The 20,403-nt window shown below is 39.3% G+C and overlaps 1 protein-coding gene across 8 annotated transcripts in view; it reads right to left on the bottom strand.

Moving 5' to 3' along the window:
* The window catches only part of LOC102306079 (zinc finger, MIZ-type containing 2), a 35,506-nt gene that overhangs the window by 9,533 nt on the left and 5,570 nt on the right, over positions 1-20,403 (bottom strand). For 3 of the 8 annotated variants that reach the window (XM_042214320.1, XM_005947915.3, XM_042214318.1), the window contains exons 2-17: positions 19,058-19,133; positions 17,097-17,214; positions 15,904-16,106; positions 14,808-14,976; positions 13,120-13,338; positions 12,336-12,548; positions 8,049-8,132; positions 6,634-6,811; positions 5,984-6,125; positions 5,559-5,637; positions 4,924-5,055; positions 4,684-4,789; positions 3,371-3,528; positions 3,214-3,281; positions 3,054-3,122; positions 1,477-1,718 (exon numbers count right to left, since the gene is read on the bottom strand). In XM_042214320.1, the coding sequence (XP_042070254.1) occupies positions 1,477-1,718; positions 3,054-3,122; positions 3,214-3,281; positions 3,371-3,528; positions 4,684-4,789; positions 4,924-5,055; positions 5,559-5,637; positions 5,984-6,125; positions 6,634-6,811; positions 8,049-8,132; positions 12,336-12,548; positions 13,120-13,338; positions 14,808-14,976; positions 15,904-16,106; positions 17,097-17,214; positions 19,058-19,101 (2,224 nt within the window). In that variant the 5' untranslated portion in view covers positions 19,102-19,133. Of the gene's footprint in view, positions 1-1,476; positions 1,719-3,053; positions 3,123-3,213; positions 3,282-3,370; positions 3,529-4,683; positions 4,790-4,923; positions 5,056-5,558; positions 5,638-5,983; positions 6,126-6,633; positions 6,812-8,048; positions 8,133-12,335; positions 12,549-13,119; positions 13,339-14,807; positions 14,977-15,903; positions 16,107-17,096; positions 17,215-19,057; positions 20,378-20,403 lie in introns of those variants that run through there. The other 5 variants (XM_042214324.1, XM_042214323.1, XM_042214319.1 and 2 more) reach the window with 4 other exon arrangements.

The following is a 20,403-nucleotide window of genomic DNA, read 5'->3' as shown; positions in this document are numbered from 1 at the left end:
TAGGTAGAAAACGAGCCATTTATTAAGGCTGGAAAAATGTAAAAAAGCATAACACAAATCTAATGAGGAAACCGTGACACTAAAATCAAACATGCAGGCAGCCGCCAGTGCTACTCAGCCTCCTAGTAATGTGTGCAAATTCAACATCCTGCGTGAATAGAGCTTAGCAGCTTACACACTCTTGTGGGTAGCTTTTGCGCTAAAAGCTGCTCGCTCAAATCAGACTTTTCACTGTCTGGATGCGGAGCCCAAAGGAAGAGGGGTCCTAAAGTGACTGGTCACTTTAATGGAGGTTATTGCATTAAACAGAGTTACACCATGGCAGCAACATAAGTGTTGTTTTAAAATGTATCTGTTTATAATTTCGAAAATAAAGTTTGCTCTTAACAACAGTTGCTGTTTGCTGTGCAGCAGTGGAAATACTGACAACCAGTGTTGGTCAAGCTACTTGAAAATCGTAATTAGATACTAATTACGGATTACTTCTCCAAGAAAGTAATCCCATTACTTTACTGATTACTTTTTAAAAAGTAATTAGTTACTTTATTAGTGTACAATGGACGCTAATGTTTTTGTCACTTTTTACAGAATAAAACTCAAAGTAGTGTCAGTACTTCTAAGCTTTAAACGCTGCATGGTCGTACTCTCTTCCGCAGTCCATATTATCCATTATTGATCAATACACGTCTGTTGCTGCCACGGACGCCGCACGTTCATACGTCATTGTCATGAGACACTCTCACAAACAAAATCACGTTCTAGTAATGCAGTAACAGTAATCCCTTACTTTACTTGTTAGTTGAAAAAAGTAATCGGACAACTCGACAATCGACAACTGTCACTGGTTTACGTTAATGCTGAAGAAATCTTAAAAACCATAATTCTAAGGGACATTTTGAAGCACTCCAATCTAGTCATGTATGCAGTTACATGCGTTTCCTGCAGAGTGAGCAACTTTTTGATGGCAGGTTTATACATCTCTATTGTGGTCAAAGTTATAATTGCTAGATCCCAGTGCACACTTGCTTTGCAGATTATGTTTTTCGTCACATGCAACTTTTGAGAGAAAAATAATTCCACAAACTATGGAACAAAGTAAAACAAGAAATACAGAAAAAGATGACAGATTCTAACATACAAATATGACCACAGGATACAAAAAACATAGGAAAGGTAACTAAACCAAAATTACATCTATCCATCTTATAGACCAATCTCCAACCTTATTTTTATCTCAAAATTTTATTAAAACCTAGTTGTAAGACATTTTTTATATTAAAAATGTTTATTTGTATATTCATGTAGATTAATTATTTTTTACATTTTGATCTTGGAGGTTAGGTGGGTTAGGGAATGTGAATAAAATGGAATCAGACTTAAACTGTAGCAAAAAAATCTCATTATATTTTATGTATGTTAATTATAACCGCCTCTCTTCAAATTATAACAACAACAAAAAAAAGTCCTCTTTCATACCTGGCCGACTGTACTCTGGGGTGTTCCTGCCTCCTGCATTCAGACTTTGGTAGGGGGATGATGCTGGGCCCAGAGCAGCAATCATTTCCATCACATTTGGTAAGACCATGTGACTTGGACTGACTGTGCGACAGCGTTTGAGGACTGGTCCATCAGGCTCCTCTTTTATGTGAAGGTCAGGTTTAACAGGCACCGGCCTCCAACCACATACTGGGTCTATAGTGATCTCCTCATAGTCTGAACTGAGGAAGGGAGGGAAGGGTGAGACATGAAAATTGAGGACATTAAATAATAAAAATAAATAAATAAAATGTGGAGCTTTTATCAAATTCTGCCCATTTCTAATATCATGTGTCCATAATTCATTAAATGCAGTTTTACTTATATAGCACCAGTTCCCAGCAACAGTCATTTTAAGGCATTTTATATTATGACGAGCTTCCAATATTAAAGAGAGAACCCAAACTATCTGATGATTCCCAATTAACAACACTGGAGTGATGAATGAAAACTAATGCTCCTGTATAGATCCATCACTTGTTGTCCTCCACTTGTTCTGTTTCCTCATGTTTTTTTAAGGACACACCACACAGCATGTTAAGAAATACCAATAATAGCTATTTCTGCTAATAGTGCTTTTGGAATCCTATTGTCGGTGGGAAAAAAACTATTTTATGTCTTTCAAACTATGTTATCTTTGTCATTTCTCATGAATTCAACTAAAATGTGAACTAATTAAGTGTGTTTGCAATGGTCTGCTATTAAAGTACCTAAAAATACTATTTAAAACTGGTTCTTGGCTTAGTTTTCTGTTATGTGTAGCAACAAGACTAGTTCATTTCATGAGTTGGGTGCCTTTTTTACGCTTGAATGATTCAAAAGGTCAGAGCTAAGTTGTTCACCAAACAAAAAATAGTCCTCTGAAAATGGTCAAGTAAAGAATGGGCAAAAAGTATGTGAAAAAGCAAAACTTTAAAAGATTTTAAAAGAATAATTGGAAGCAAAATATAAAGAAATAAAAGGTGACTCAACATTTTTGGTGTGTGTGTGTGTGTGTGTGTGTGTGTGTGTGTGTGTGTGTGTGTGTGTGTGTGTGTGTGTGTGTGTGTGTGTGTGTATATAGCATTATTGTGAACCTTGTTCTTTTTAACCACAAAAATGTAGTGAACTGAAAATTGGCAAGCTCTTTAGATAGCAGTTTATCATTTTTCAGGATTATGGCAAATAAAGAATTACTTTATTTTTTGTTAAAAATGACAGCAGTACAGAAGTGAGTATATCAATTAAATTCAATGTCATTTTACTTGTATATATCAACGGTAGTCGTCTCAGGTACTTTATATTGTAAAGACTGTAGAGACATAAAGAGAAAGCACCAACAATCAAACTACCACCTTGGAGCAAGCACTTGGTGACAGTGGGAAGGAAAAACTCCCTTTTAACAGGAAGAAAGCTCTGGCAGAACCAGGCTGGGGGAGTAGCAAGCATCTGCCATGACTGCTTGGGGGGTGAGTATCATGACCCAGTGGTATGGAAATACCACTGGTTAAGTAACTATTTACAGTAACAACACTTACTTTTGGATATAGACAAGAATCCCAAGCATATATTGGTCAACCTCCAGTCCTTCTAGCAAAGCTGTTTTACTGTGAACAAGAGGAGCAAACAGCTGGTGAAAACTTTATGCTGATTACTGATTATGAAAAAAGGGCAACAAGTCATTGTTAATGCACTTACTTGCAAACAGGGCATCGCCAGGTCCCTCTTTCACAGTTTAGCTGCAAATAGGACTCCAGATCGAAACACTATAAAAAAAGATCAAAGATTTCCACGTTGAAAGAACTCCACCGAATTTATCTGGAGGTGTAAGTAATAAGTGCACACATGACCTTACCTGTATGTGCCTGCAGTCATGGCCTCTGGCTGGCAGCTGGATTCGTTTGAATGTGATGGGGCATTTGAGAGAAACTTTAATAGCCGTCTGCTCCACTCCATCCTCCCCATTCAGACCAGGGGTTCCAGGAATGGTGCCACTGCTGAAGTTTCTTTTTACTGAAACAAAATGACCATAAAAAAGAAAAAGATGACTACCCGAGTGCTCCTAGTACTCCTTTGAGGAGAAAACTCTACAGCCGAAATAGACAAAGATTTTTCTGTATCAATGCTGGTGTGAAGACTGTTTGTCCTGTACTGATCCCCTTGCAAAGTTTCTTTCAATAAATCCCCAAATCAGTTTTCTTTCAATGGTGAATTTTATTTTTCACAACTGGAAGTCTACAAAGTTAGCTCCTTCATTCTTCATTCTGTATTCTCTGTAACTTAGAAGGTAGAATGGGTCATTTACTAATCGAATGCTTTGTGGTTCGATCCCTGACTATGCTAGTTTGCATGCCGGATATCCTTGGGGAAGCTGCTAATCCCAAAGCTGCTATTTGATGCATCCACCAGAGTATGAATGTTAGATAGAAAGCACTTAGACAGAAAAAAGTGCTTGTATGAATGTTGAATGAGACATGTTGTACAAAGTGCTTTGAGTACTCAGTAGTGCTATGCAAGTACCAGTCCATTTGCCAGTTGCTACTTTTCACCAATACTGAATACAATAAGGAATTCGGTTCATAAACTATCGTGTCCAATGATTAGCATTATCATATCTCTAGACTATAAGTGTTTATTGTCTCTCTGCTTTTCAAATCTATTTCCTCACATATCCTGCATACTTTTAAAAAAACCAAGGTGGCTATGGTAAAACTGGGGTGGCTGCAGCTCAGGCGGTAGAGCAGGTCATCTACTGATTGGAAGGTTGGTGGTTCGATTATCCTTACTAACCCCATGTTGCTCTCTAATGCATCCATCGTAGTGTGAATGTGTATTAATGTTAGATAGGCACTAACAGCTTAGAAAAAGTGCTTGTGTGATTGGGTGAATGAATTACTTGTATAAAGTGCTTTGAGTGCTCAGATAGGGTAGAAAAGCGCTATATAAAAACTAGTCCATTTACCAAAACTGTTCAACTCGAGGCTTAGTCACAGAACCTTGGTAATCAATATGCGACCTCACAGCTAGTATTGCATAAAATACAAATACACATACACACTATACCAAGTTGTACAGGGCTTTCTAATTCACTGAATGAATGCATAGCATGGCAAAGTGTTAAGTGGAAACCAGTGGGCCCTGCTATAACTGATGAGGTTGATAACTCACTCTTTGTAATGCAGTGCTCGGCTGGCAGCAGTCTCTTCTTCATCAGACCCTGCAGAACAGACCTGACAGATGGCCGGTGCACCAACTGTAGCACAAACAGGTGGGACTGGGGACAAAGAGACATGAGGGGCAAACAGGAGTACAAAATGAGGTTAATTCATTAGTTCAATGTAACGTACTGTACTAAATTTTCTGCATTTCTGTGACCGAGTCAGGAAACAGTCACATCGAGGAACTTACACAGCAGCATGCTGTCACTGTGATCTGTACAGTGTTGCGCCCTGGCTGACACACTTGCTTTAGATACAAGGGCTTGTGGGAGGTTTTGTTGTCACCTCTTTCAATGGACAGAGGAGTTGCATTAACACTGACCTGATGAAAATGAAGAAGAGAGAAGAAGAGAAAACGTCAACAAAATCCTGGCAAATTAATTACCACCTTTAGAACATCCCTTCTAAAGGTGGTAATTAAAGTTGAAATGTGGGGACAGTTACCTCTTCAAAATGTTATCTCAAGAACTGTTTATAATTAGTCACAGGAAACCAAACCAATAAATACAAAACATATCCAGCTATCTCAGCTATCTCTATTATAGACCACTGAGTTTTAGACCATCAATGTGATGACATTTTTTAATTCAAAGTCAAAGTTTCCCCTTTCATATCCATTCAAATGCCTCTTTAAGGGTTCAGACTTGGCTTCAGGTTTAAAGTAACAATTCGATTTAGGGTCAGAGTTTAGTGCTTAGTCTAATCGTTAAACCTATGAATAACAGACATATGAATGCACTGATAATAAATGTCCATACAAAAAGCCAAACGTACATACGTGTGTATATTGACGTCCACAAATATATAACAGATATGGATGCTTACTTGCACAGAGGCAGGCCAGTTAGTGTTCATTTGTCTGTCTTCGTGGTGGTAACACTTAAACTGCAGCTCTAAATCTGGCCTGTGGAGGGAGACACAAAACAGCTGTCAGGGGAAAAGACTGGGTGGGGTTGTCAGACATTCTTCATTTGTTTTCTTTCTGCCGTTTTAAATTGCTCAGGAAGAGAGCAATTTATTTACATATCACACCACAGTCAAGCACAGTGTCCCTCAAATATTTTCAAAAAGAACCTATAACATTTTTTTCTTTTCTGTCATATCCTGGTCCAATGGTGGATGATATTAAACGTGGTCAGTGTATGCACAAGTAATCTATGTAAGCCAAAGCTCAGGCTTCAAACTGTTCCAAACACTGTTTCTCACTTTGTTCTGCTCTCGTCATGTGACTGCAGTGTCAGTCTTTATACCTCATCATTAGTGTTTTGTAGACAGAGTCTCGCAGATGGAAGGCGTGGTTGCTGACAGCCAGGTTGTGCTCCAGTCTGAAAGGCTCCAATACTACACCATCTCGTACAGGGAAAGTCAGACGCAGGTCGTCACTGGGGTTACCTTGAATGAAAAGTTGCAGTTTCTGATGCATCAGTGAATTCAAGGTCTATCTGGTGCCTTGACAGACAACTGAGGCACGAGGTTGTGATCCCATTTTTTCAAATAAAACAGACACTTTTGTTTATGCCTAATTTTATCCTGAGAGGAGTCTGAAAGGAAACAAAAGTAACTGTACCTTTTTAGATGAATACTAAAAACCTCTGACCTGCACGCGTTCTCATTTACATTTTTTTGTGATCAGTTGTTCTTTTGTGGATACAATGTTTATGACTCAATCAATTTTTAATTAAACATTTTGATGTTTGTTTGTTTTCTCAATTGTTAATTATTCTTCTACTCTGTTATTAACACTGTGAGAGCTGAGGTAGAGGCAAGTTTTCAGTGCCATTCATCACAAGATTAAGGAAATGCTACAGAGCCTAAATTCAAGTAATTTGTTATTTCCAGTCAAACTTCATCTGTATATCATCTTTAGCAGTGTACTTACTCTGTGGCAGCTGAGTCTCACCTGTAACGGGCTGCTGGGTGTTGATGTTGGCTTTGGTTTCTGTTGTAAGGTAGGGGGGTTTGGTTTCCTGGCCTGGAGAAAGGTAGGGAGGTATGGAGGTCCCCGGTGTCATTGGAGGGGTAGGATTCCCTCCCATTGGTGAGGTGGGATACCCAGGAAGCACCCCACCCCGAACTGGCTGAGAGACGAGGATGAGGAATATTTAGAGCATCAAACCTAACTAAAAAGTATTTTCGGCACTTGACTTGTTCCACATTTTGTCATGTTACAACCTTATTACTAAATGGATTAAATCGATCCTCTCTACATGCACAACCCTATCTAATTTAAGCACATGTTGTTCTTTAATTTAAGTACTTTAACTTAAGTGCATTAGAAAAGTTCAAAAAGCATCCAGGACAGAAATAACTGCATTACACTTCAGAACAGAACTTCGGCTCTTTGTAAGTACCTGTAAAGACAGCATGCTAATGCTAAGCTAGTCAAGAACCCTGAGTAATATTAAAGCTGACTGAATTCTAACCTCAGCAGCCAGACAAAAGCATGAGCAGTCAGGCTGCAGCCTGAATACCTTTCTACCTGTTCATGTTTCTACAGTAGAATCGCTGCGGTGATTGCTTTGAAGTCTCTTTGTACTGGTTTTCTTCTTTACTTTATATTGTTAGCTTGTGTAAATACTGAGAGAAAAATCATGTGTGTCCTCATTAGGATAGGGATTTGTGTTAGTGTGTGGGACTATAGATTCATATTGTTAAATGGTAATTATGAGACTGTGATTTTCAGATAATTTTACAGAGAACCATGAAAGTAATGTAACGAGTAGTGACACAAATTACTTTCTTCAGTGTGTAATTAACTAACTACTGCATAACTTAAAAAAATTTCTCTTTGTAATATGTGTAATAAATCTTTGGAGTAACAACCCCAACATCGATCATAACAAACAGGGGCAACATCTCCATCACGCACAAAAATTTGACAGCATGCAAATAATTGCACGACTGTAATGACTTTCATATGTTGTTCTTAAATCAGAGTTGGTGAGAACCTAATGCGAACTGACAAGGAATCAAATCTAAAAGTGATATCGATAATGGAATTAAAATTACTAAATTCTTATCAAATTATATGATGCCCCATGATGAACATTAGATACTGTAAGCAGTAGAAAACTAGCTTCTGCTTTACAATCTTCACACAGTCCTGCAACCAAACATCACGACTTCTAAGTAGAATGAATCAAAAACAGCATGAATTAAATTCAAACATTAAAAAATACTTAAACTTCTAATTTTTAGATATTAAAATCTTCATAAAATATAGGAAGCCATAGAATTTTAGTATAACAAAACTAAGAGAAACTGAGCTTAGGTGTTCAGTGTTGACAGCATGGGGTGAGTGCATGGAGTACTTACCCCGTTCACTGCAGCCTGTGTGAAGGCATTGTATCCTCCTGGTCCTCCAGTTGCCATGCTGCCCTGACCATTGAAAGGCTCTGACTGAAGACCACAGAAACCAAACATGACATTGAGTACCCAGGTATGTCGACACAAAGATGTGGAGAAAACACATCTGCAATTAATGCAATTCTTTTGTTAAACCCTTTGGATGAAAGGTGAGAGTCTGCACTTCACTCACATTGTATTAATTATTAGGGTCCAAGCACAAAATTGTGAAGGCCCTACTCTATCTACTCTGTGAAACGAATAGAATATTTAAAGGCCTAAACATACTCAAAAACGAATTCAATTTTGCACATGCATCAAAACTGGTGAAAATGTCTGTATTTTACTGGTTTTGGGACTCTGTAGTGACCCCTAAAAAATTGCAAAGAAATGAGCCCACATGCTGTATTTCATGTACATATATGAAATTTGGCAGACATGTAGCATCTGTAGACACACAAAAAATCCTCTAGGAGTGATACCCTAAACCCAACAGGAAGTCTACCATTTTGAATCGAAGATAACAAATTTTGGCACCACTTTTATCATTTCAACTTGGCAAATTTAAATGTTTTGCCATAAAGCACGAAACTGCTGTAACTCAAAGACACATTGTCCAACATAACACTGTCTCTCCTAAGCTTCTCGGGGGTCATGAGAGTCCAGAAATGAACACATTGATATGTCAAATCTCAGCAAAAGTTGGAGTGCCACCTAGTGGGAACAGGAAAAGTCATGTAATATACTTTGAAATACTGGTTCACCAGATTCACGTCAAATCCAAATAAACATCAGACCTTGATGACACTTCAGTGTGAACACTGTTATTTAATGGCACACCCTGGGGTGGCTGTAGCTCAGGTGGCAGAGCAGATCAGCCACTAGTGGTTTAATCCCAGGCTGCTCCAGTCTGCATGCCAAATATCCTTGGGCAAGATACTAACCCCATGTTGCTCTCCGATGCATCCATCGGAGTGTGAATGTGTATGAATGTTAGATACTTAGCACTTAAGCTTAGAAGTGCTTGCGTGAATGGGTGTGATTGGGTGAATGAATTAGTTGTATAAAGCGCTTTGAGTGCTCAGACAGAGTAGAAAAGCGCTATATAAGAACCAGTCCATTTACCATTAACCCTGATGTAATGTCTCAAGCTGTAGAAAAAAGTCTCTTGGAACTATAGCCCAAACCCAACAGGAAGTGGGTTTTAAATTTTAAAATTTAAAGTGAAATTTTGGCTGCAAATTTTGTATATTTGTTACCAATCTCAGGCAAATGGAGGCAAGTCCCTCCTTCAAGGGATTTCATCTGCTCAACATGATATTTGGTTAGTGCAGTTAAAGACTGTGATGATATTAAAGGGCAACACAAGTGGCAACAGGAAAAACGCATAATCGCGTGAATCTGCTTACTCACAGCACGCAGGAGCTGTAGCTCGGCTTGACCAGGACCCTCCTGAACATGTGCCAGGGTGTCAGGCTTGGATGCTTGTACCTTCAATTTTGTTTAAAATCCACTTTGGTGTTATATAGAGGCAAAACTAGACTATAAATAGTTCATCTTTATAACTCAATAAACTTCAGTTAGTTATTTTAACAAAAACAGCCAAGTGGTTTCAATTGTCCTCTCATTTCTGTTTTGTAAAAAATAAATAAATTGGTTCAAGTAGATAAAGCACTCGCCCTAGACTGCAAGACCAGACTGACCAACCTGTGACTACAAGACCTATGACTTGATGCCCCACACCTGGACTGAAGGACAATGGAATGTCATTAGGACTGGAGAAGTGTAGTCACATGGTAACAAAGAGAGGGAAGGTAGTCAGAACTGAGGGGATCGTACTGCAGGCAAAATTGCAGACACTAAATTGCAGACACTAAAGACAGCTACAAATATCTGGAAATCCCACAGGTAAATGGACACCACATACAGGCCGCTATGAAAGCTGCAACCACCAACTACACAGGTGGTCAGAGAAATCCTGAGGAGATAGCTGAACGGTATGAACAAGATCTGGGCTATCAACATCTACCTGCTGCCCGTGATCAGGTACCCTGTTGAGATAATAAGCTGGCCAAAAGAGGAGATAGAAGCCACTGACATCAAGACGAGAAAGCTCCTGACCATGCATGGAGGGTTTCACCCCAGTCCAGCACCCTGAGACTGTACACTAAGCGGAAGGAAGGAGACCAGGGCATAGTGAGTGTCAGTACCACAGTCCAGGATAAGACAACAGACATCCACGAGTACATCAGGAAGATGGCTATAACCGACCACGTGCTCAGTGAGCAGAAACCCAAGAAAGAGGAGCAAGAGAAACCATACCATGCATTGTATGTACTAGGGCAGTCACAAACAATTATTTTGATAGTCGACTAGTAACAGGACACTGGAGTAAATTCTCTACCATTTCACACTTCTGTTTGACATTTATTCAGCTGTTTAAAAACTATATCTTTAATCTCAGCCAAACCAATTTACTCAGGAACAAATAAAACACGCCAAACAATAACATTTTTAAATTATCTGAGTGACTTATACATCATGTTCAACCTGAGTAGAGTAAAACGGCGGGGGGTTTCAAAATGATGTGCCGGGAGTTCGCTGTTCTCGCCGGCTCTAGTGAACCTTCAACCCTCTAGCTATCATTTATTTTGTGACCCAGAAAGAGTAATAAGAGTAATATTAAAACTAAGTAGCATTGTTGCAAACTGGAATTGGCTGGGCTGTGCTATGAATTCTGAGATGGGTTGGGCCACGAAGGATACACCGGACCCATCCTTCAAATCTGGGGAAATGAAGGACGCATTTTTGGCCGTGTTTTGGGGAGCCTTCGAATTTGGACAGGCTTCACCGCATCGCTGTAACATAACTGCTTCTGCGTCTAGGGCTGGGTATCGTCACTGATTTCTAGAATCGATTCCGATAGACAAAGTCCCGAATCGATTCAATCCACGATTCGATTCAATTTGATTCGGGGAAATTTTGCCTCAGACAGTCAGAAATATTATAATTCAGATCATGCATCAGTACATTTCCATACTTTTATATATATATAAAAAGAAAGCTGACGCTTGCAAGACGTTATCAAAGGTGTAAGCATCACAGATGCCTTTGTGTCAAAGTAGCTGAGGATAAAACACAGAAAAACGATTTTATAAAAACATTCAGCAGCTTCAGAATCTAGCGCAAAAAGGACGTAAACACAAAGCATGGACCCGCCGAAACATTAGAATCAGTGAGCTGTCGGCTTTCATCCCGACTGTGTCCGTGCCGTCGGGTGAGAAAGGCGACATCTCGCTGATTCTGATGCGTCAGCGGGTCCGCGATTTGTGTTTACGTCTTTGTGCAGAATCCGTGTACCTGCTCTCATTTATTGTTTTAGCTGTTTGGTGGTTGTTGAAATTTGTGAGGTTTAACCTGAAATTCTGGCGTTTTGGCAAAATAATTTATATTTAAAAATCGATTCAGGATTTTATGAATCGATATCAAGTTATCAAGCTAGAATAGATTTTAATGATAAACTGACATCAAAACCCACCCCTACTGCTTCTGCTTCTTCTTCTTCGGGGTTTAATCGGCAGCTGGCATCCTGTACATGCAGTGCTGCCATCTTCTGTTTCGGTCCGTTATTACACTCTTAAATACTACTACCGTACTTATTCCTGCGTCTTTCGGGATTTTACAAAGCTTCAAACGACGCCTCGACTATTAAATTAGTCGTCTGCAATTTTAATAGTCGACGTAATCGTGACTAGTCGACTAATCGTGGCAGCCCTAGTATGTATCACCGGCTAGCTAGCTAGTGGATCTAAGAGCAGACCACAGCAACCTCCCCGAGCAGGTTTCAGTAACCATTACAATGGCAGACATTCAAGAAAGGGTCTCCAGTATGAAGCACTGGACAACACCAGGCCCCAACATGATTCAGCCTACTGGCTGAAGAAGCTGACTGCGATCCATGAGCATCTGGCAGTACAAATGAACCACCTGCTAGTTGATGAGAGAGACCCAGGCTAACTGAAAACCAGACAGTTCTGATTCCCAAGGACCCCCCCCCTAGAAGGTTCTGGCACCATCTAACTACCAGCCAATAACCAACATTCTAGATATAGTTGTGCCAGGTGAAATAGTTTCAGCATCTGCTTTTATTCTGTACATTACAAGTTTTATTTAGGAATTTATAAGATAGTCAAATATCCTTAAAAATTATGTTAATCTCAAACATCCCAAAGCTGCTTGGCTCTGTTTTGTGGTCACCTTATAATACTGAGGAGGATTGGGCTGTCCAGCTCCAGGGGAAAACTGTGCTGGATTGTGTGATCCAGCAGAGTAGTGTCCCATGTGAGGCATCCGGCTGGAGAGGTAAGAGGGTGAGGTGGCACATCTCTGCTGCGAACCAGAGGGGTATTGCAGAGGCTGGTTAGTGTACCCTGACATCCCACCAGAGCCATACTGTGGTCCAGAAAAACCCTGGAAAAAGACAGAGACGGTAAAATGGAATTAGAGCTGTTTAATCCATAATTTAAATGGGAAAGTATGATATTGCATGAGTTATCAAGTAAGTATCTAATTCTTTCTGCCTTTTGAATAAACCAAAATAGGGCAGATGAGAGGTAGTTAGCACTGTTGCCTAACAGGAGGTCCTGATTTTGACTCCACCATCTGACCAGGGCCTTTCTTTGTGGAGTTTGCATGTTCTCCTAATGATTTCGTGGGTTCTCTCCGGGTACTTTGGCTTCCTCCCACGGTCCAAAGACAATTAGTGGGGATAGGAAGTGAAATGATGTTTTTAACTGGTGACTATAAATTGCCCACAGGTGTTAATGTGAGTGCAAATGGTTGTCTCTTTGTTAGCCCTGTGATGGATTGGCGATCAATCCAGGGTGTACCCTGACCCTTGCCCTATGGTAGCTAGAATATGGTAGCTACCCCACCCTACCCCAAGTCCCTGATAAACATATACAGAAAAAAATAGATGGATGGAGGACAATATACTATAATATAGTTTGAGTTTGAGCAAACATTTGGTGGGATCACAGACCTCGGAATGGAAAGGCCGTTTGAGTCCTTGTTGTCCGCCTGGATAGCCTCCTTGATGTGGAATCCTCTGAATATGCGCAGGGTGAGAAGGATACAAGCCTCCGGTGGAAGGTGGAAGTCCAGACCTTGAAGAGATCATCCCGCCAGGGTTCATCCCTGGAGGGCCACGGGGGCCCGCATGAGATAGGAATTGGGTGCTGTAAGAGGATGTTCCGCCCAACTGAAAAGGAAAGGAGAAAAAAACAAAAATGTTATAAAGTTAACTGGATCTTTTCCACAGCATTGACGGTTCACAGAGTTCAGTCACAGCGAGTCAGGGTCTGCATTTATTAAGCAACTCAGAGCTGTGAAAGTTACTTTTGCCCAGTCGCAGTTTTGGTAGTTGAAATAAATACAACCTGTAACTTAAAATGGGAATCCCATTTAACTTAAGTCTAATCAATATCAATATAGTGCTGTGGATCAAAAGACCCCTTCCTGATGTTTTGTTTTGGGGTTTTTTCCATATTTGTCACACTTTCAGATACAGTACATTTTTCAGATTATCAAACAGTGTTTAATATTAGACAAAGATAACCCAAGTAAATAAAAATAGCATTTTTTTTATTTAAAGTGTATTTTTTAAGGAAAATAAGCTCAGTATTGCTCAGCCTATCAAAATTACTCCAAGTGTAATTAAGAAGTCACACAAGTCTCATAAGAACCCAGAACAACATCTAAAAAACTGCAGGCCTCAGTTAGGTATGATGATTCAACAATGACAAAATATTAACGGATTGCAATTTTTGCTCAGAGTTTCAATGTAAAAATCACTGCTGACTAAAAAGAACTGTCAGGTTCATCTCACATTTGCCAAAAAAAAAAAAAAAAAAACTATCTTCGTTGTTCCCTGAAATTTGGGGAAAATATTCTGTGGATTGCCAAGACAAAAGCAGAACTTTTCTGAAGACTTACAACCCATTACATTCAGCATGAAACAGTATTTCAGAAAAAGTACATCATACCAACAGTCAAACATGATGGTGGTAGTGTGATTCTCTGTGACTGCTTTACTGCTTCAGGATCTGCACGACTTCATGATCATGAATTCTGCTCTCTACCAGAAAATCCTGAAGCTCAAACACACTTGAGTCATGCACCAGACGTATCTTAAATACACAAGTCAACATCTGAATGTTTCAAAAACACACCACAGTAGGTAAATTAAAACAATTCTGCAAGGAAGAGTGAGCCAAAATTCCTCCACAGTGATGTTAAAGACTTATTGCCATTTATTGCAAATACTTGATTGACATGTATGTCTGTCTAAGCTAAAAGAGGATGCACATGATCACTGCCTGCTGCTCTCTTTGTGCCTTCATTAACAACTTCAGAGGAAATTATAGGCAGAGAGTGGGACATGTAACAGGTCCAACCTTGGATGCTAAAATTATCTAAGTCAAAAATTTGGCAATCAGGATCAACACGAACAAGTTGAAACTAGAGCTGCAACTACCAGAAACATCTGGTAACATCCAACGCAGAGTTCAGATGTTCAACTCACTATCATTTATGGAAAATTAAAATCAGCTAATTACATCAAATGATTGCACCTGAACCATGAAAGCTATGTGCAGCTTCTCCCTTTTCTCTTCTTGCATGCCTCCCCTAACACAAAGAGATGCACATATTTTTCTCAGAGACCTTTACCTGGCCATAGCTCAGCTCCTGGTTCTGTTTTTCCTGTATTGCTGCAACAGTCGCTGTAGCAGTGGCAGTTGCTGTGGCAGCGGCGGCAGCAACAGCAGCAGCAGCAGCCTGAGTGAAATCTGAGGGTGGACGAACGCCTAGACCGGCACCTCCACTGTTTCCAGAGTAACTGTGGGGAGAGAAAGGAAAACTGGGAGATGAGTGGGATTAGTAAACTACACATAACTATGTGACGTTTTGTCACTAGCATGAGTCAGAGTCGTGGGTGAGAGCAACCATATTACATTACATGCATGTAATTAAAAAAAGCATTTCAGTCCTAACCACTAGAGTCAAAACAAGATATTTATATTTGATATGGTTCTGATTTGGGAGATCACCCTCTTCCATCGGATATGTGAAGAGCCTGAGGCAGAAAAAGCTATAGCAGGGAATCAAAACAAAACAGAAATGGAAAGAAAGAAATGTGGTGGGCTGCATAGCTGTTTGCAGTTGTTTAGCAACTGTGGGCAAGAAATATTTACTGAGGTTATGTAAAAGGTTACTAAATGCAGGACCTATCTCTCATGATGACCTTCTGTACCACAGTTAGATCAACTATCATCATTCCAGTGTTAACTGATGTTGGCTTCCAGCCTACTTCTTCAACTGTTTCTAAGGTTACTTTGGCAATGATAAAGATGAGTTCAGTTGCTTACGGTGATATTGGTAGTCGGACAGTATAAAACCATCTCTATGGGATGTAGTCAGCAAGCTAGGGGAGTTGTGCCTGTGTAAATAGTCAGTACTAAAATACACATGATTTCTTTGAATGTTCATTTTCCAGGGTGGAATGACTGTACAGCATATATCTTTAATGACGTTCAAGGTAAAATGTATGCATACATACATTCACTTACATCTTTTTAATAATTGGTGTTGAAGGATCTACAATGTCTTTTAACTTGACATGAAAAAGCATATTAACCTATTAACTGGTGATCATAATTTACTACAACTAGTAGTTTCTCGTTGCCTTTTCTCTGAGCATAAAAAAAAATGTTGTTTCACAGCACCAACTAGACTGGCCAATAATCAGAACAATAGGATAGCATACCTTCCACTGTAGGCGGAGGCTGGGTTGTAAGCAGTGCTGGGACGTCCATACATGACTGGCTGGCCATAACCTTTCGAGACAGGATCTCCATATGACTGCTGACCTATGAACTGGGAGCCCATCCCAGGACCCATACCAGGGCTACCACCGGGCATCATGTGACTGCCAGAGCTATCGCCAGGGCCCATGGGTGCACCAAACACCTACATACGAATAGGAGGAATAATTTCACCCCAAACAGTCATATAAACCATAAAGTGATGTGAAGATATGAAGGCAGACAAGGTGGTGGGAGACATTCATTAGACCAAAGTGTGGGCTTCCTAGGTTAACTCTTAACACTCAAACTGAAAGTTAAAGAGAGACAGTTTATTTTAAAATAATTAAGTAATTTTTTTACACATGTACTTCTAAGTAGACTCAAACATGTTTTGGTCTTTGGGACGAAACAGTATTTGTGAAAGTTATAACAGCACTGTAGGTTAGGAATAGGACATTTAACAATGAAATGTGGATGTAACCGTTGAGAGCAGCTCAACTTCAGCCATATCAGTGTCCTGAAAGTAAAAGTCTTTCAGAGAAAAGCAGCTAGCACATTGATGACTTTATTGTTTTCTAATCTTTACTTTTCTAATAGTAGATTACAGGACATTCATGAAAAAACAAAACAAAACAAAAAAACAATCATGATGAAAAATACCGAGCAACACACTGAAACACTGGTGCTCGAGCAGCTCTCATATCGTGCAAGGCAAAATTACTGTTTTCGTCAAGTGATTCTGGTGGCTTTAAGGAGAGTAATACAATTATTTTAGTCCCCTGTTGAACAGGGCTGAAAATCTCATACACAGTGTGCACTTACACCAGATTTTTCCTCTTTTTGGAGGGGCTGACATCCGTTTCGCTGCTGACCCCATCCACTACAATAAGCTTCCAAACAGGGGATTGCCTGACTGCCATCTATTTTAGTTAACAAACTGAATATGCACAAGTACCTCTTACAAAATCTAGCCCTTTTAGTAAAGGGAAATATTTCACTTCTAGAGTCTCAGTCAGAATAGCAGCCCTTGATTTTATACTCTGAATTAAACCCAGGCTTTGTATATACTTCTGAAATTAGTCTTTTGTATAGTTACAGCCAACAGGAGGAGAACAATGTCCCAGGATACCCAGGATACCAAGTCATGTGTTACCTGATTGTGTGTGTGATTGGTCACACCCCACACAGTGGTTACTACAGAGAGAGATCCTGCGTGCTGATTGGTGCCTGGTTGCCAGGAGACTGGCTCATTTATGAAGGAGCCGCCAGTGCTGCAGGAGGATATGAATACGAGTTACTGGGATAGTTGTGGAGGTTCAGCAGAGGCAGAGAGAGCTTTCATCTAGATATCAATAACATTAAATGTCAGAATATCAGACATAACTTTATTATTTCCTAACGAAAATAGATGATGAAAACAGACCTTATTACAGCTCATTTTACTGCTGTAGCACAAGGACATGAGTAAAAGGTAATCATTGCACCTTTTACTTTGGCGAGCTAATGATGAACCATAACATGGTTTATTTATCTCACAGTTAAGGTTTCTGCTTCCTCCTTGCAAACCATTTACTGGAAAGGACAGCACCGGTCTCAGAGCACAATATTTAAAGGCTTACTGACACTGAAACCTTCAACACCATTATGGATGTTTTATTTTTAATATTTTTAAATTACTCTTCCATATTTTGGTAAAGACATAGAAGTTTAATCTGGCATTTGTTCACTTAATAATCAGATTCAATATGTTTCTGTAACTTTTTTCCCCATTTTCCCCCTTTTTAACCATTACTGCTTGTTGTTGAGCTGCCTACACATTTCTTCCACTTCTTTCTGTAGTGAAACAGCAGTCATCAGGCTGTATGGCTGCACTCAATTAAGACTGTTTCGGCTTAAGCGAATCCAGATGCATCCAAAAAGACTGAACAGAAAACACTCTGGATTCCCTTTAATAGATCAAACTGGAGGGAATTCAGTTATCTGCTTCTTTTTTTTCCTTTATTATTTACAGATCCATGCATCCAACTTTTCTTCCTGGTCGGAGGTGCAGCACATACACTTACTGAGCATGTCTATAGTCAAAAGATTCTCTATCCATTCTCTATCCATCTGCATTGATTTATATTTGCCAGCATGGTTCTGCAATTGGACTTCTCTTCCTCTGATTTTCCATGACTGCATGAGGAAAGGCCTGCAGGGGAACATCAGCTATAGCCAGCACAAAACAGACTCTGCTTACGAATGACTGCTTAACATGTAATGTTTAGGAACTTTGTTAAATTAATAGTTCATAATAAAAATTATCATAATTTCATATGTGTTATGAATTTGTCTGCATAAAAACAGCAAAATGTGACCATGGAGTGCACGAGGAGACAGAATGAAGAAGGGTTGATACTGGTCAGAATAGCTAACACACGCAGTGCACACTCCTATCGCTTGACACTACAAGTCGTGCAGGGCTGACTTCACTCTCCCTCTGAACCTGTGTCTCAAAAAAAACATCTTCCCCATCAAGTGAGACGGCACTGATGAAACTGGAGATGACAATGCCCCTTTGAGGCATAAAGCCATAAAAGAAAGATTTTATATTGGGAATTTCACAATAAACCATACTTTCAAAATTCTGAAAAACATAACTATTTCTTTTATTGTACCAGGCGTAGTGTAGGTATCACAGACAACCAATCAGTTATAGACAAATCTGGTGTAAGACCTTTAAAAAGCTTACTGCAGGATTGCTCTCCAAAATCCAAAGAAAACTGATTTAGTCTATTTGAGCCTTGAAATGCTTGGGACGTTTGCTTGAAAATGAAAGTTATTTAAGTTATTCATATTTTAATTTTAGAAGATATGATGTGGAAAGAGTAGTTTTAAGAACACTTCAAACATACATAAAAATAATTTGAAAATTTTAATGAAAAAACCAATTTGTATATTTAAATCATATTAAATAAGTGAACAACTAATGGGAAAAATTTCATTCCATTATAACTTGTGGTGGCTTGCCTAGTAATGCAAGACTCATTCTTGCTTGGCTTAGCAGGTGAAGGGTCACATGATTCACCTGAGGACACTGAGCTTATGGTCACACTTGTGTGAGTGTGTGGATACCTTTGTGGAGGCAAGGAGGGTTTCATGCACTTGAGGAGGTTCATCGGAGTACCCCCACCATCCTCCAGTGGCAGCCCTGAGACGCACAGAAAAAGACGAATACTCAAATCTCATTTGGTGCCGCAAACAGCAGCAATTTATCATCACTGTAGCCCGTACTCTGTGCACAAAGACAGTGCCGTCCCACTCTGAGCAACTCACTTTAATCTGTGTGTGTGTGTGTCACTGTGCACATCAAAATGTTAGCCTATCACTGACTGCTCTCTTGGCTCTGATACCTCGTCAAGGAGGGGGAGGGGTGCTGCGAGCTATATTTAGCCTGCTGATATCAAAAGAAATTTAAGAGAACAGAGAGGCACCGTCTTCTCTCAGAACACCAATGTACAATAGTCACTTACCGACACAAACGTTTAAAGCTTAAGCAGAATTTTTTCCTGTTTTATTTTTATTTGAAGACAGAGATCACTATCAATTTGATTATTTCTGAATCCAAAACACAAGTGAAGCTAGTTGATCATTTAGAAAAAATCATAAGGATGAAAAGATGAAATATTTGCCGTTTAAAATATTTCAATTAGACAATTTGATGCTTTTCATTATTAAAAAATGAAAAGCATTATTCAAAACAAAACAAAACATCAAATTTATTATCGCCTGGGTAAATAATTTGCTGTCACCCAAACATCTGAGTATGGTAACACATCTGAACACACCTTATGTGTGAACATAATTTTACAAATAATAAATACATAAATAAATTTACAGTCATTTTAAAGATTAATCTAAAAGAAATTTTAATGAAAAAAAACACGAGTTAACCATTAACTCCATCAGCCAATAGGGCCCATAGTTATAAAAGGGCACCAATACAAAAAGGTACTTCTTTTGCTTCCTGTGTTCAAAGGAGTCCAAACCCTTACAAAATGAACTCAAGCCATTAAAAGAATGTGAAGGAACAACCACTTTAACTTTATGTCCAGAACATCTCTGTGTTGTGTTTAAGTGACATCAATTTAAGCCAACCAGACTCTAAGCTCATGTAACTGGAGGACAATAGGGAACAGTGTATATTACTCTCCCAGTTGGTTGCTGGAGGTTTATGGTAGTGTGAAGTTGATTAAAAAGACATATATAGCGCTGTTCTGAGTTCTGATTTCTTTGATCACTAGCAGGTTGCCATGTCCTTCCTACTATTCGGTGCCATTTCAAAGTTGTAATATTGTAGAAAAATGCTAGTGTTTTGAATATACAGTCAATTGATATTTCAGTTCTCTAAAAAATTTTGTCACTGTCTTTACTTGTGCAAATTTATTTTAAGAGGGCCTTAATAAACAAGTATTTTATAT

Source organism: Haplochromis burtoni, unplaced genomic scaffold (genome assembly GCF_018398535.1).
Source record: "Haplochromis burtoni strain Fernald_Lab_line unplaced genomic scaffold, NCSU_Asbu1 Contig_548, whole genome shotgun sequence".
NCBI lineage: Eukaryota > Metazoa > Chordata > Actinopteri > Cichliformes > Cichlidae > Haplochromis > Haplochromis burtoni.
The sequence above is the reverse complement of the archived record's forward strand: the minus strand, read 5'-3'. Positions and strand labels throughout refer to the sequence as shown.